The 17,657-nt window shown below is 44.9% G+C and overlaps 1 protein-coding gene across 3 annotated transcripts in view; it reads right to left on the bottom strand.

The window, feature by feature from the left end:
- TRABD2B (TraB domain containing 2B) overlaps positions 1–17,657 on the bottom strand; it is a 399,542-nt gene that overhangs the window by 155,148 nt on the left and 226,737 nt on the right. For all 3 annotated transcript variants that reach the window (XM_054037760.1, XM_054037762.1, XM_054037761.1), the window contains one exon: positions 7,728–7,902. In XM_054037760.1, coding sequence (XP_053893735.1) covers positions 7,728–7,902 — 175 coding nt within the window. The remainder of the gene's footprint in view (positions 1–7,727; positions 7,903–17,657) is intronic.

The following is a 17,657-nucleotide window of genomic DNA, read 5'->3' as shown; positions in this document are numbered from 1 at the left end:
GGAGAGGGGAAGGTCTGTTGCTGTCTGAACTTACAAGACAGCATGCTGACATGCTCTCAGCCCCCCCAAAACCCACTCTCTCTCCCCCCCACATACACACAACACTCCCTGTCACACTCCACCCCCCCATTTGAAAAGCACGTTGCAGCCACTTGCATGCTGGGATAGCTACCACAATGCAATGCTCTCTGTGGCCATTGCAAGAGCTGCTAATGTGGCCACGCCAGGGCGCTGTCAGCTGTCAGTGTGGACAGATTGCAGCGCTTTCCCTACTGCGCTCTACGAAGGCTGGTTTAACTCAAAGCGCTCCACATCTGCAAGTGTAGCCAGGCCCTTTATTAGGGGCTCAGAATTTAGAACATTTCCCCCCCAATAGATTTCCATTAGAGCTGCCCTCATCAGAATTTTACTTTTAGGCTGTGGAGCATCATGGGAAAATGCAGTGCATTATATTGTGGGGAAGGTTATAAGCCAGCGGATGGGTTGAGAATGAATGAAATTGTATATCAGCCAAAACGAGGTGGTAACAGTGCAACTCCATAATATAGAAGAGTGGTTGACATAGGCATGTAGGGCCAGGTTGAAGTAGTTAATTACTATTCTGTATTGATAGTAATGCGCAGCTACACAATGCCTCTCACTTGAGCTAACCAAGTTGTAGGAGAGCAATCTCCCTACACCACTCTTTAAGAAGGTGGAGTGTGCACGTCTCTCCATGGCTGGCCAGCTGTGCCTGCCACTTCATGGGCTAACGAGGACAGTGGCCGTCTCAACCTCATTTGGGACGGTTTGCACCCCAAGCAGTGCTAAGGATGTGTCTACACTGGAGCTCAGGGTGTAATTTCCAGCTCTGGTAGACAGCCCAGTGCTTGCTTTGATTGAACCAGAGTGCTAAAAATAACAATGTAGGCAGAACTTCATGGACGAGCCAGATGGGCTAACTGCCCTGAGTTCAATACCGTTTGAACCCCCCGGGATGGTAGCTCGTGCCCCCACGCGCACCACTGGGGCTATACCGCTATTGTTAACGCTGGAAATGACACCTTCCAGCTCCAACAGAGACAAGATTCAATAGTAGTCAGCAATCCCTGCACTAAGGGGAGAGTAGGGAGTGAAACAGGGCCAAGCCCATGCCCAGGGGATGAAAGATTGATGGAGAGAAAGGGTTCTTTGTGCCTTCCCGCACCTGCACACCCAAGCAAGTACTAGTCACAATCTGGCCCATAGTAATATTTTTTAGTGATAAGGGAAATTCCATATTAAGAAGAGTGGGCCCTACACAGCCATGAGGTTTTTATCCCAGTAGGAATTTCAGCCAGTCCAAACCCACAACATTCACTAATCAAACCCTTTGCTGCCAGCAGCTGGGATTTTCCAGAACTAACCGCTAGCTCGGTGGCGCTGGGATTCTGCATTCGTGGTTAGCCAGCATAATGTCTCCTTGTGTGATAGCTACAGTCAACATGGCCCTCAGCCTGTCAACTCCATAACATTTATGGTCACCATGACCCTTCCCCCACCATATTTTTACTCTAAACAACCATATCTTTTCTTTCAGGCATCTATACAAATCCTGCTGCCATAATCACTGAAAGGGGTACGTTGAACTTGACCAGGTTGTAATTTACGAGAACATCTGCATACTGTGCTGGGATAGTCATGCACATTATGCAAATCTACTGCTCTGCAAGAGAAACTATCCTTCTCCTCAATCAAGATCCTAAATTAGTGTCAGGAATGGGCATGCAACTGACAGGCTGCTGGAACTTCAATAACTACATTTAGCAAAAATCACTGGGCCCCTAAGCAAAACGGCATCAGCTAACTTTGTGCAACCTTGCTAAAACAAATCAAAGCCAGTCCTCGCAATTTTATCATACTTTTCACGGTATATGGCATGTTTTTAAAGACTGAGCTCCTGGAGTCATAGGAAAATGTGAGAAATTAAATTCTCTCTCTCTCTTTTTTAAAAGATACATTTCAAGCTTTCATGAGTATAGAGAAAATGTTGAAAACATGACCTGTATGCACCCTAAAGCTCAGGAATCAGAAGGCAAATAAAAAGAACTCAAGATGTATTTAGGAAAACAAACCATGATTTTCAAGCCAAGCTTGTGATTTTTTGGGAGTTGGCAATATTGCAAACACAACTGTATTTGAATCATAAAGGAAAATGAACTCATGTATCAAAACCACAGCAATAGTCTGGCATGGAAGAATCAGTCATCTCCCGATCACTTACAGCATAAAGATGGACTAGACCAGGGAATAGTGGAAGACTCTGGGCTATCTTTAAAAAACAGAGATCTCAGGAACATCAGAGAATATTTAATATTCAGTTTGGCACGGAGATCTTTAAGTGCAAGGGGGTGAAAATGATCAAAAGAAAAATGCAGGCTGAATATAATGGAGAAAAATGCTCCCAGTGATGCCTATTGGATTGTAAAATAGTCTCTCTGAGGGAAATGGCGGAAGCTGCATTGCTTGAATCACTGAAAACTAGATTGGACAGAAGATGAAAGGACGATGAGCTGCAGTGGCTTACCAAGGAGGGATGGACAAAACGGCTGAATAAAGTAGATCTCTTACAATTTTGCTTTCTACAGTTCAATGGTATATGAGTAGAAGCTGGGATGGAATGCACCATAGCCTCCTGGGAACCCATTCTGAGATTATCAGAATTTCTGAACTGGCCACATGGCATCACCATTACTCCAGAAAAGTAATAGCTCACTATGCATTTTTTCTGGCAGGTAAATAGTGGTTGGGAAATAATCTGGTGCCAGAATAGCTTGATGTCCTGATAATCCATTCAGATTCCCTCCACGCCTACCTTCAACTAGACATGAAGAAAGTGAATTCATTTCTTGGGCAAGAAATTCAGAAAGACATGCAGGGTGAGCACCACAATGAATCGCCTGTTGCCCAATGTGTGCAGGATAGGGTCAGTGTTTGTTTCATTTTAAAAACTTGAGTTCAGCCAAAACCAGAACCTCAAATATAGCCCTCCAGGAATTTCAGGAAGGACGTGAGATGATTTAGACCCAACTCATGGATCTGAACTCACCTGTAGTGTTTTATTTCCAGATGGTATCCAAAACTGAAAGGGGACTACCTGCCCATTTGGGTACAGATGTGGATGAAATCTCATGAGAAGAATTCCAGAGCAACTTGGCGAAAGTCTCCTGAGAAGAGCTGATCTCATGAGATTTCCATCATTTGGGGCCAAAAGCTCAAGAAAACAGTTCTCGAGATGTCACCACCAGTGAATCTGAACCTCAGTTACAGACTCTTGTCTGTATTCTGACCCCATGTCTTATCTGATCATATCTAGTTAATATAATCTAACTGCATAACATAATTCATAATGAATAATCTAATTATTTAATCTGGTTCCAGATTCCGATCTAAGACCCTCCCTAAGTGCCGTCTCTATTTAAAATATTTGTCCTCACAACTGCTCATTTCCTCTTTACAGGATAATCAAACTTTAGTCATCTCACAAGTAGGATGGTGGCACTTCCATGTATTATTGGCCCAATGATGATCTACAGACAATTGCAGGAAGTGACATATCTTTGCTATTAACCACTGAATGCTTCCAAACCACTTCTATCATATTTGAGTCGTCTTCGTTGTCAGGCCTGCAACATCTTTGTAACAAAAGACAATAGTAAGGTCTTTTATCTTCTCTTTGCTGTATCTTTGTAGATTATCTACAACAAACTCCTTGGAGGCCAGTTCATTTGTCGCACTATTGAAAGAAATGCTGTTCAACGAACAGCATCTGTTTTCCATTTAGGGAGACAGAAGGACCTCCTTGCATTTGTGGTCCACTTGTGCTCCCAGGGCCGAGCACATCAGACCCATCACAACCTATACAGTGCCCCTCCTCTACTTGCGTTACATTGATGACATCTTCATCATATGGATCCACGGAAAGGAGGACCTTGAAGAATTCCACCTGGACTTCAACAATTTCCACCCCACCATCAACCTCAGCCTGGACCAGTCCACACAAGAGATCCACTTCCTGGACACTACAGTGCAAATAAGTGATGGTCACATAAACACCACCCTATACCGGAAACCTACTGACCGCAATACGTACCTACATACCTCCAGCTTCCATCCAAGACACATCACATGATCCATTGTCTACCGCCAAGCCCTAAGATACAACCGAATTTGCTCCAACCCCTCAGACAGAGACAAACACCTACAAGATCTTTATCAAGAATTCTTAAAACTACAATACCCACCTGGGGAAGTGAGGAAACAGATTGACAGAGCAAGACGGGTACCCAGAAATCACCTACTACAGGACAGGCCCAACAAGGACAATAACAGAACACTACTGGCCATCACATACAGCCCCCAGCTAAAACCTCTCCAGCGCATTATCCATGATCTACAACCTATCCTGGAAAATGATCCCTCACTCTCACAGACCTTGGGAGGCAGGCCAGTCCTCGCTTACAGACAACCCCCCAACCTGAAGCAAATACTCACCAGCAACTACACACCACACCACAGAAACACCAACCCAGGAACCTATCCCTGTAGCAAACCTCGTTGCCTACTCTGTCCCCATAACTACTCTGGCGACACCATCAGAGGACCCAACCACATCAGCCACACCATCAAGGGCTCATTCACCTGCACATCTACTAATGTTATATATGCCATCATGTGCCAGCAATGCCCCTCTGCCATGTACATTGGCCAAACCAGACAGTCCCTCCACAAAAGAATAAATGGACACAAATCGGACATCAGGAATGGTAACATACAAAAGCCAGTAAGTGAACATTTCAATCTCCCTGGTCATTCTATTACAGATTTAAAAGTCACTATCATTGAACAAAATAACTTCAGAAACAGACTTCAAAGAGAAACAGCAGAACTAAAATTCATTTGCAAATTTAACACCATTAATTTGGGCTTGAAGAGGGACCAGGAGTGGCTGGCTCATTACAGAAGCAGCTTTTCCTCTCCTGGAATTGACACCTCCTCATCTATTATTGGGAGTGGACTACATCCACCCTGATCGAATTGGCCCTGTCAACACTGGTTCTCCACTTGTGAGGTAACTCCCTGCTCTCCATGTGTCAGTATATAATGCCTGCATCTGTAACTTTCACTCTATGCATCCGAAGAAGTGAGGTTTTTACCCACGAAAGCTTACGCCCAAATAAATCTGTTAGTCTTTAAGGTGCCACCAGACTCCTTGTTGTTTTTGTAGATACAGACTAACACGGCTACCCCCTGATACTCAACCTATACAGAGGTGCACAATTAGGCCATTTATATCAGAGAAACATATTGGCTCAATGGGTGACAGACAAGGAGAGTCGGTTGGGAATTGTCCATGGTAAAATTTGGTTTTAACCATTTTTTAATTAGTATTAATGTATTTTCCACTGGGACAAATTGAAACAAAATATTTTGTTTAAAGTCATTTTGACACCAACCTGCACCTACCTAGGGTGAATCAGGTTGTAGTTGTAGTTCAGGTGCTTCATGCCTCGTTATCTCCTATAGGCAGGCTGACCTACACCTCCCATAATACACTGTGACCTCTGACCAAGCCACATGGTGCATCCTGGGATCTGTACATCAGCCCTGGAGCCAAGCCCATAGAAAGAATAAGGACTTGCGGCATCAGAATTACAACTCCCAAGAAGCACCTTGGGACCTTGGAGAGAGATAGTTTAATGGTGAACTTGAAACAAAAAATGTTTCCATTTGTTCGAGCACACCAAAACAAACATTTCCAATATGAAATTTTTCAAAAATTTTTGTTCTGAAGAAAAAAAAAAATCAACAAAATAAAAAGTTGACATATTGGACTTTCCCATAGGGGAAAAAAAATCCAATTTTCAATCAGTTCTGCAAATAATCAATCAAGTGCTGATTAAAGTTACCAGAAACTATGAGCGCAAAAGTTGGGGAGATCCTTTTTTGGGATGGAACAGCTTATCTTTTGCAGCATAATAAACGCTGTTTCAGTGAGGAGCTAATGTGTTTCCTCTAAAGGAGTTGCAAGAATGAAAGCTGACACTTGAATTAAATTAAAAAGAAAAACAACAACCAGAAATTTCCCCCAAACCTTTGTATGTATCTGTTCTTTCTGGCTGCAGACAGAACTGGATGCAGAAGCCTAGTGACAAAGGCTGATTCTAACACAGTCAAAACCAGGCCGTAGTCAAAATTTCATGGCGAAACCTGTCTCCTTGCAGAGTTTTTAGCCACTTTCCCCAATTAGTTTGAATAATCTTCAGATTGTCAATTTCGGATGTTAAACAAAAGCCCTGAACTTCCACAGTTCAGCCATGACTGCTAGGAAGAGATGTGTGGCAAGTACCTGTTTGTGTAGTTTTACTCTACCACTTTTGCTCTGTTAAACATCTGACACATCCCTTTCAATTTCTCTCTCTCTCTCCCTGCTCTCTCCCTAAAAAAGTGCATTTTCCTACCACAAGGAGAGCTAGGCAAAACTGATTTCTAAAGACACGGAAACATCAAGGAATGGGAGAGTAGAAGTGCCAGAGAAAATTCAGTCTAGATGAACTGAGAAAAAAAAATCAAAATGTGTCCATGCTGTAACAAGGAAGGTCTGGACCAAATCTTGAAGTCCTTCTCAAGCAAAAATTTCCACTGATGCTTATGGAAGCTTTGCCTGAGTAAGGATCGCAAGAGTGGCCTTTGCCAACATCCTTTGCAAGAGTCACGGGGTGAGAGGCCAAGTTCTGCCATGGATTACAAATTGACTAAGAGCAAGAAAACACAGAGTAGGAATCAATTATTGGTTTTCAATATGGCAATCGCTAACTGCCTTGAAATGAATGGACTTAAGCACTGGCTTAACTTTAAATACATGCTTAGTTGGGGCCTTAGAAGTTAGAAAGATAAATGCTTTCACCTTAGAAAAGTTTCTACTCTGTTCAAAAAAGAAAGGGGGCAATGGTGTATATTGTAGCAGTCTATTGCAGGCATCTTTACTGTATAGAATCCCTTTTGGGAGCAAACTGGAGCACTCTCAGGGCTGGTCCACACTAACCCCCCAGTTCGAACTAAGATCCGCAACTTCAGCTACGTGAATAACGTAGCTGAAGTCGAAGTATCTTAGTTCGAACTACAAGGTACTGACCGCGGGTCCACACGCGGCAGGCAGGCTCCCCCGTCGACTCCGCGTACTCCTCTCGTGGAGCAGGAGTACCGGTGTCGACAGCGAGCACTTCCGGGATTGATTTATCGCGTCTAGACAAGACGCGATAAATCCATCCCAGAAGATCGATTGCTTACCGCCGAACCCGGAGGTAAGTATAGACGTACCCTAAGGAACACTGAAGATAGTCTGCGATGATTTGAAAGGCCGCTAAGTAGCCTGGCATGTATCAATTCTACTAGTAAAGTCCATGAATGTCCTGACTCAGTCTCTAAGAAATGAGCAGATTTACAATAAGAGGGAAACAATAAGTGAACATATGTTGGCATTTAAAATAAATTGTGTAAGTGCAAAGAGTTTATGTTTCAATCCACATCACTGCCAGGTCCTGAAATAGGTCAGGGAGCAAGGACCTTCTGCCTCAAAGGAGATTCCCAAGAGGAAGATTTCTATACTGAAGGCCAAATTTTACAGTGAAGAACCCTCTCCCCCCCCCCATTGGATTTCAATTACATTGTCCACATAAGTAAACAAACAAGGGTATTTTGTTCCATACCTGCTCCAAAGGCAAAGAAGAAGCTCTTGTCTGTGTTCTGCTTTAAAAGGGCCATCACTCTTTTCCCCATCCTCTCGTTCCTCTTGTAAATGAGCTCCTGTCGGAAGTAGCTGTCTATCTCCTGAGCCGTCACTTGCTCATGTGGAGGGAGCGTTGTGTTGATGAAGTTAGGGAGCTGCAATGGAAAGAAATACTGCAGTTCAGCTACAAAAGCAGACAGAGGGAAATCAGGGGGCTTGGGACGGGAGAACATGAAATAAAGCTTGGGTTGGTTCAGCTAAGCATCCAAGCATCCAACACCCTACTTTATTCCAGATTAACTGGAATTAACATTGGAATCTTAACCCAAGTTTATCTAAACTGCCCAAACTTCCCGGCACTGCAAACAAGGTGTGCAAACCGTGTCAGATTGCAGGAAATTCCATAAGACCATGCCTTTAAAAAAAAAAATTGGGATTTTTACTGGTTTGGATCTGAACTGGGAAGTGCAGAGGAGAATGTGAAACTGGAAAATAAAGAGAAGGACAAAAAAAATGAACAGAACGCCACTGGATTTCAAAACTGGACTCATTTTGTGTTTGTTTTGAGTAACTATCTGAGGATGTTGGAGAGGCAAAAAAAAAAACGTTACTGGCTACAACAGCGAAAGGAAAAGCAGCTTCAGATCTCAAGGAAGGGGCAAAGGCCGTCAAAGATTCCTATCCCCTGGACTGGGTTTGAGTAAATAATGGCCATTCTGCGTTTGGCTCTCTGCTGTAAAGGAAAGCCATAAATCAATTGGTTCTACATAAATACTACAAGCATTTGTATTTCCTTGTATACCAAGATTCCATATTTAATGGGTATCAGAACAATGGAACTTAGCCAGAGGTGCGGGAGGTTTTAGAAGTTGAATTGGACAACGAAATGATATCTTGGCAGATCTAAGAATGTCTGAAGGCACAGTACCTAGAAGTGGAAAAATCTCTCCTCTCCACCCATTGCCCAAAGGCAACGAAGGCAGTATATAAGCATACAGATCCTGATCTGGAATTAGTGAAGATGCCTCCAGAGCAGGTCCATTAGTGCCATATGCAAAATACTGATGCAGGATCGGCTATGTCAGATGGTGGACCTCCCTCACTCCACCCGCTTAGCAAGCCTAGCATTGATGCTGGAGCTAACCTTCCCCACCTGTCCAGGAAATACAAGGACTTAGGTTTTAGGGTTAGGGTTATAGGTGATTATATGAAGCTCTGGCCCAAGCAGAAAGTTAAGTGCATCATATTTCCACCCCACCTGCATAGACCCAGCTATAATCCAGCCTAGTAGAATCAAGATACACATTGCCTTGTTAATTGTATTTAATTTTTTGCTCTTGGCTTGTCATTAAACTATCCTTTGCTCATCTCACCCAAGATGCCCGCCTGGCATGACAATGAATGGATCAAACAGCAGATGCCAAAGGGACCCAGATTTTCTCCTCCTAAGCTGGAAAGAGTTTGCTGAAGCCAGAGCAGTCATTTAAAATCAAGCATTGGGTTTCCTATTCCCTTTCCATTCTCCTCCCAAAGAACAAGAGGAAGGGACACATTTAAGCGTCATCACTGGCAACACCATGCCGGGTCTTTAAGCACATTGTAAATTATTCTATTTTTAATGGCCACCACACTTAACATGACTGCCCTGTCACTTGGGAAAGAGGGGGAGGCGGATGAGGAGAGAAGATAAATGATTGAAGTATGCATAGCTACTATACACAGTAGTGCAAGCACTCTCCGAGCCTCGACGTCTGCTCCATTAATCATCTCCACTTCTTCCAATATCGCAATTCCTTTCTATAGTTTGTGACATACGCCATGCCTGGCTTGAAGGAGGCAGCTGCTCCTGCTGATTTATGGAGCCTTTTGCCTTCTTAACCACCAGACAGGGATCAGGAACTCAAGAAACAGTTGCATGCAATTAGCAAGCTGTTAACCGTCGTCGGGAGTTAATTTTTTTTTCAAATTGTTATTGTAAAAGTGCAACCTCAAGAATTCAGCAAGGGGATTGGATGCCCCCCTGTTAAGTGTTCCCTGGAAGGCCCATGAAGACTTTTTGTTTGGATTCAAGCTAAAGTAGATATAGCTCCACCTAGTGGTGCATGCATGTGTACTATGCTGCCAACCCCTCTACTGGCTGAGCTGCTAAAAGAGAACAGCCTACTAATGCTACTAGCTAAGCAAGTTGCTTCTGTAGCTTTAAACAGTAGTGACTGATGCTGAGAGTCCTGGGTTCGAACCCTGCTGTCGATGTACACAAGCAGAATTTAGATATTCAGGAAACCCATTGTCAAGCAATATGTGGAGAGAGCGCTCTTTGCAGGAGACAAGTAGGAGCTGAGTGTGAAGTCTTTGCAAAGCATTCAGCCTCCTGGGAGTCCTATTGATCTGGTGTGGGCACCAGAATGGGGTACAGCCCAAGAGCAGTATGGTATGACAGCAATAATTTTGGAACCTGTGATCACACTGTTTTTTCTGGCTAGCTGAATACAAAGTTGGTACTAAAGGGGAACACTCTTCTTCCAGAGTCAGAGTGTCCACACATGGAGTAGTTAATTCACTTTAAATTCACACCTTACTTTATTCCAGATTAACTTTCATGCATAGACAAGCCCTTCCCTACATGTGTAGCTCTACCTGGGTAAGCACTCCCAGTCAGAAGGTAGTCAAATAAAGTTATGCATGTACATAAGAATTTGCAGTACTCGGGTTCTGCAGCCATGACTGTGCAACAATGAAGTCAGTGGGAGCTTTAGGAAGGATGGCACAATGGTTAGGACGCAAGCCTGAGACTAAGGCCATGTCTACACTCGCAGGCTTACAGAGGCATTACAGCTGTGCCACTGTATGAGAACTCATGTAGCAGCGTTATGCCGACGGGAGAGCATCTTTCACCAACATAGCACTGTGCACATGAGCGATTATGCCGGCAGGTTTTATTTCCCCCCTCCCTCCTTAGATGACCTCCTGAGGTCCCTTCCAACCCTGATATTCTATGATTCAAGTCCCTGCTCCACACAGACTTCCTGTGTGGTTTTGGACAAGTCACTTCGTCTCTTTGTGCCTCAGTTACCCATCTGTACAATGGGAACGATAGAGCTGGCCTGCCTCTCTATCTCTTAGAACTGGAAGGGACCCCAAAAGGTTATCGAGTCCAGCCCCCTTCCTTCACTAGCAGGACCAAGTACTGATTTTGCCCCAGATCCCTAAATGGCCCTCTCAAGGATTGAACTCACAACGCTGGGTTTAGCAAGCCAATGCTCAAATTCCCAAAGGTGTTGTGAGGATAAATGCTCTGCAGCAAGATTTAGCCATCGCCTGGATGTGAGGAACTAGAGAGAGGTCCGAGTCAAAGAAGATCCCCACGTTACAGGACTGAGTAGGGTGACCAGACAGCAAGTGTGAAAAATCGGGACAGGGGTGGGGAGTAATAGGCACCTATATAAGACAAAGCCCCAAATATCAGGACTGTCCCCATAAAATAGGGACATCTGGTCATCCTAGGCCTGAGTGACAATAAATGTTATCTGGAAATAGTACTGGGTTTTACCACAGAGGTCAGTAAAAAAGCCTTTGTGTAAAGCTTCAGAATGCCATTCGGTCTCCACATCTGTACTGAGACAGAGGAAACATGTTACGTTAGCACAACGTCCTGCAGTATCATTAACGGGAAGCAAGACACAGAGAGGGATAATGGCCTAGCTCCTGCCATGATGGAACTGAGATGTTATAAACACTGAAGTACATTTTTTCACAGGGGTGTTGTTTTTTTTTTAAATGTTTAGAGGAGTTTTGGGACTGACACAAAGAATCAGAGATTTACCAAACCGTCCTGAAAACAATTACCTCAGACATGTGTAAGTGCAGACACGTCAATCCAAATTCACTGGTGAATAAAACAAAGCAGGCCCAACCTATACTTATAGTCTTTTTATAGTCTCCAGTTAGTTGTTTTTTCCTGCCACAACAGAAATGACTACTCCTGATCTCATCTACCCCTGTAGAACACCACTGACCACAATGGAGCCTGAAATCAATTTCAGTGTGAAATCAAAATCAGGCCCAGCAAACACCAGCATCGTGCAATTTTCACTATTGAGACAAGCTACCCTTAGCAATATTTCCCAAACTACTTACACCCTATTTGGCCCCTGCTCTAGTTACTCTATGTGGACTAACTCCATTCAGATCAGTAGCCTTGCACCAGTATGGATGAAATCAGAATCAGGCCTTTTTAAAGTCACAGATGAGTTTGGCCCAAAGGCTTTCACGGGAATTGGGCCTCCGTATATCAGTCAAATGCAAAGAGTGCAGGCTCCCGTTAGATGTTAACGCAGGAACATCTCTGACCTGGATTGAGCTGTGGGTGAGACTGGTGGGGTGAAGATGAGGAGTGAGTCAGTGTTATTGCCCTTCAAGCTTTATTCCATCTGTGATTTGGGAGGACAAGTCCCGGAAACGAAAATGGGACAGGGACCCAAAAATTCTTCTCAGTTACCCCCATGTCAAAACATAGAAACCCTACTAAAGACATCCCAGTGTCTACGCAAATGTCATTGCTGCTAATGTATGCACTATGGAGACCATATAGTCCCTTTCCTGAGGTCGGCATTATTGGTACAACACTCAAACACAAACCTCAGACTAAGCATTTTCCCCAGGCCAGGTGATCCTTAGGGTTTTCCCTGAAGAACCTCTGTCCCAGACTCTAGTTCCCTCTCTTTGCCTCAGAGAGGCTCCTCCAACCCCCTTTATATCCTGGTTGAAAGCTAACTGAACTCACCTATACTATGGCTCAGTGGTAATCCCACTTCACCTGTATGTGGGGTTCAAACTCCTGATTCCTACCATTTGGGCACCACACACACACACAGAGTAAGGTACAGTACCTGCCCCAAACACTTCACAATCTAAATAGAGAACTCATGTAGTATCCCCATTTTATAGTCATGGAACTGAGGCGGAGAGAGAGATTAGGTGACATGTTCAAAGTCAGAGAAAGTCAGTGGCAGAACAAAGAATTGATCATGGATCTCCTGCGTCCCAGTCTTAACCACAGACCATCCTTCCTCAATTAACAGGACATGTCAGAGGAGCCCTGCATCCATAAACAGTATTGCCAAGCAAGCAAGATAAAAAATCATGAATCAAGCCCTCAAAATCATATGGATTGTCTTAAAGAACATGGGATTTTTTTTAATAAGACATCACTTTTTATTGGCCTTCTGGGTTTTGAGCCTTTAGACTTCACATTTCCTAGCTTTTCTCTGCAACCATAAAGGCTAGAACCTTGCTATATTGAAATCCAGGACCTTAAGCAAAACACCGAGCACCAGGACGCTTTCGATTAAAATCACAGGAATTGACAATGCTGCTCAAACAGGATTCTAAAGACCCCAAGGAGAGTTCTAAAGGCTGCCAACCTGTCATAGTATGTAAGATTCAAATTGAGCTCAGATGAGCTGCTCTCAATTTATACCCGTGTTTTGCAGCAAGAGGCGGACATTTAAGTAATGGTTATCATGGCCTATACAGGGAAGGGACTCTACTGCTAACAAAGGTCAATGGGGCATTGTATTTTTACTCCGGTGCTACAAAATATACTACTTGGAGTTGGAAGACACCTGTTCTCCTCTGATTTATGGACATTTCTAACATCTGGCCGAACAATCTATGGTTACTTTACCCTGTAATGTGAAGAATTCCAATAGTGCACGCCAAATGGACTGTGAGCATAAGAGTAGCCAAGTGACGGATAAAGCCGACATGGGATTGTGGTTGCTGAAACGATGACTGTTGCTGACTCAACCGTTTCTGCTCCAGGAGCCATGAGTTTCCTTCCGAAAGGGCCCTCAATAGCCAAGAAAAGAGGCGGCTAATTAATTTGGTATGGCCCAAAGTTGGCAGCTTCCAAACAGATCAACTCCTGGGTCATTACGCAAAATGGAGAAAGAGGAAACCGTAAAGGAGCTATGCACAGTGGTGTGCTGCCCAGGGCACTGATGCAGATTAACGCCCTGCCACCAGCCAAATAAATCCTCCATTTATTAGTGACTTTTAACAGGAAAAATAAAATACCAGAAGCCTGACGGGGGGGTGAAAGGATTTTCTATGCAAAGTGAGAGAAATCAACTCAGTTACCCCTTCATCTCACTCAAAATCTGCTCACCCTTAAGCAGGATGGGGTCGATTATCCCACAGCTGCAAGGCATGGGGTTCTTACCTCTCAGGCAACCATTTAGATACTGGACTAGGTCCCATCCTATGCCTCTATTTACACTGGAGGTGACTTTTCACACCACTTTGCACAGCTGTAAGTGGTTAAGCAAGGTGCAAGGCTGTGTAGAACTGGGGAAAGGCCTGAGGAAGCAGCGGGCGAGGTGTCTAGGACGTATCCAGGACATGCTGGAGATGGAAGAGGGCATAGCCAGAGCAGGTAAACCAGCTTGATCCCACCAGGGGGATCTTCTGACATATAGGTTGCTGGAGAGGTTTATAGGAGCCTTAACATGACACATAAATCTAGCCCGGTACTTGCATTGACCAGAAATCTCAAAACCCTAAACACATTCACGATTCTGCTAATCAGATTTCAGGCCCACACACCCACCCAGCACAGAACAACGTCTCAGGGCAGACCCTTCATTCCTTTCAGTCAGAAAGCTGCCATTTTCAGCTGGAGACAGGTCAGTAAAACCAATACAATCTCTCCCAGGCACATCTACCCTGGGGTGTCCACCCACTCCCCAGCCAAGCTGCCCCTAGCCTCGCTCCAGGGAGCATGGCGGGAAGCGGCGTTACGGTTTTGACTAAGTCACCGTTTCCAGCCCGGCGATGGCTTTTCCATCCTGCCCTTTACTGAAGCTCAGGAAGAGTCTGCCTTTCGAAGGCAGGAAGCGACCTGGCAGTACCGCAAAGTACGGGGGCACCTGCCTGCTTCTCTGCTGACAAAATGGCCGTGTCAGTCGGGAACGGCAGGGGGAGTCAGACAGCGTGGGTTCCGTTCCTAGCTCTGCTCCTGAGACCTTGGCCAGCTCACGTCTCTTAGTGCTGCTATTGAGACCAGGTGTTTCAAACCCGTTGTGTGGTGCAGGCTGACATCCATTTTCATGGGGCTGGGGGAACAAATTCCACTAGCAAGGGGCATATTTTCAGTCTTCTCTGCCTCTTCAGCAAAGTCAGCTCGTCCTCCCCCACCCCTTCAGCTGCAAAGCAGCCGGAGGCCAGGCTGGCTAGTAAGTCTGTGTCCCTTTTCCCTGGAGACAGCAGTAGCAGGAAAAAAACAAGGGAGGAGGAGGAGGAGAAGGCCCTGCTCCGATGACCCTGGTGTTGCAGGGCTCAGCGGCACCACCAGGAACCCTATGGGAGGGAGGATACAGAGGTGGAAGGAGGGAGAGAGAGAGAAAGACAAGAGAAAGTGGGAAAAGGAGGGAGAGAGGAAGGGAGCAGCAGCTGCTGTGGTGAAAAGGGGACTCAGTGTCCGTGGCAGGCTCAGAGCTCAGGAGAGCCTGACTCCCAGGCCTGTGTGCCAGCCACTAGCCCAAACCGCTTTCATTTCATTTAGCCTCTTAGTGGCACTGAAACATCTAGATTTATAAATCTCTAATATATTTCGGAATGCGGATGGCAGCAAGATCTGGGGAGGGAACTCAAGGCTCAATTACTCCTTCTGCAGGACCAGAATGTGACAGATCTCACAGACCAATTCGTCCCCCTGCCAGGGGGTCCAGGGAGGAGGGCAGCTCTTGGCCTGATCCCAGCTCTCCAGCAGGCTCTGATCCTAGGAGGAGCCCTGTATGGGTAGAGCCCAAGATCTCCACCAAGCACCAGCGACGTCAATGGTGCTCCACCCCAGCAGAAGTACCCAGAGTGAAGCAGTTGGTTTGTTCAGGGTTGGAGTTGTGACCTTATAGGGACTGTAGAAAGTCTAATGCCATTTCTGTTCACACTGGGCACCAGAACCAACCCCTTTCTCCCCCTCCCCACTGTCATGAATTTAAGCTTAACGGGGGGGGGGGGGGAGGGAGGGGAAATGGCTGCAAACATTGGCCATGTGTCTCACAAACACCTTGAGGGGGGAGATGTTTATCCCTTTTAAAATGCTTTTAATGAATCCTGGAGAAGCCATGACCTCCGTGTATGTTTTCTATTTATTTTTCCACACCAGTTAAATAGTCACTTTCCAAGCACTTAAAGGAAAAGGAAATCAACATCAGCCCCCGCCCCCTTTTGGTAGCGATGCCAAAATATGCAGCCGGGCCTCCCTATCTGAATGAGTGTTTTGATTAAAGAAGTCTTAACAAAACACAGTCCGAACAAGCAGCGTAGCCCCGTTCTGCAAGCTTCACCCAAGTATGCAGTGTATACTTAGGGCTGGATTACTGGGATTCGTGTATTAATTGAATAAGGATGACAAGCCTCCAGCATATGCAAATAGAGGGTTAGGTTTCAGTTTTGAGGGTAACCCCTAATGCTTACTAATATCCCCTCAAAACCCCCGAAGTCGTGACTGTCGAGGCAAACCCTCGCAAGCTGCACACATCTGGAAAAGTTCATGTTTTTCTATTTTTCTTCAAAACCCTTTGTTTCCTTTGACAAAAAGTTTCTGCTATTCCGACACTAGAACCATCGCCTCTGAGTTGCCAAGACTCCCAAGTGAGGATCCTGATCAAAGGAGAGAGTGTGGCAATAACGCAAAGAACCTGTGGCCAGGATTTTTTTGTGTGTGTGTGGTATATTAAAACAGTTCATTCTTTTTTTCAAAGGTATTTTTCATATCACCCTCTGCTACAAACTGGGAGAACAGCTGGTCGATAGAGGCTACAGGCAAAAGCTCAGGCTAGGATAGTTTTTCATGAGTAGGTGTTGTCTGGGCTCGAGGGAAAATGGCTGTGTGTTTTTTTTTCAATATCTGTTTTGTACAGGCAGGAAGTTTATAAACAAAAGGAAATACTTCTTCACACAATCCTCAGTCAACCTGTGGAACTCATTGCCTGGTGATATTCTGAAGGTCAAAAGTGTAACGGTTCAAAAAAGGACTAGGTAAATTCATGGAGGATAGGTCCATCAATGGCGTTTAGCCAAGATGGTCAGGGATGCAGCCCCATGCTCTGGATGTCCCTAAACCTCCAACTGACAGAAGCTGGGACTGGATGACAGGGGATGGATCACTTGAAATTGCCCTGTTCTGTTCTTTCCTCCTGAAGCATTTGGCATTGGCCACTATCAAAGACAGGATACTGGCTCCATGGGCCATTCGTCTGACCCAGTATGGCCGTTCTTATGTTATTACAATGTTTGTGGCCAGACTGGATGTTTATATAAAGTTTGCAACCTGATTTTAAACAAAAAACAACAAAAAAGTGTAATCCAAAAGATCCAGTTTGTAAGATGTCTGTCAAATTCCACAAAAAGCAAAGATCAAAATGCAGGCTAGGAGGAGTTATAGATTAGGGCAACGTCAGAGCTAAAAACACACAGAGACACACACGTCACCCAGCCAAAGTGAGATTACTCAGATCCGGTACATTGGTTGGATCCATTATGAAAGTTACAGGCCTTGTGCAAATTTCAGCTCCTGATCTGGGTTTTTGTTCCAAACGCGGACAAAGCTGGAGGATTTGAAGACCTGAAGTTTTGATTCAGGTCCAGGAAGAGTAGAATTTATGACCCCACCAGAGCATGGGATCTGAATTGACTCTGCAATAGGATGTCAGTTGCCCAGAAGTGTCCGGCCCTAGAGTGCAGCAAGGACAAGATAACTGGCCTCTTTTGCTCACTTCCAGGAACATCTGCAGCTTGATAAAGTTTTGAGAGTTTTGGTATCGTGAATTGTTCTAGTGAAACCGAGGACTTTGCACCAATTCAATTAGAATCAGCCAGGCAGCCAAACAAACATCTGCTACACCCT

This window comes from Malaclemys terrapin, chromosome 8 (genome assembly GCF_027887155.1).
Source record: "Malaclemys terrapin pileata isolate rMalTer1 chromosome 8, rMalTer1.hap1, whole genome shotgun sequence".
NCBI classification, from domain to species: Eukaryota; Metazoa; Chordata; order Testudines; family Emydidae; genus Malaclemys; species Malaclemys terrapin.
Note: the sequence above shows the minus strand (reverse complement) of the source record. Positions and strands in the feature narration are given on the sequence as shown.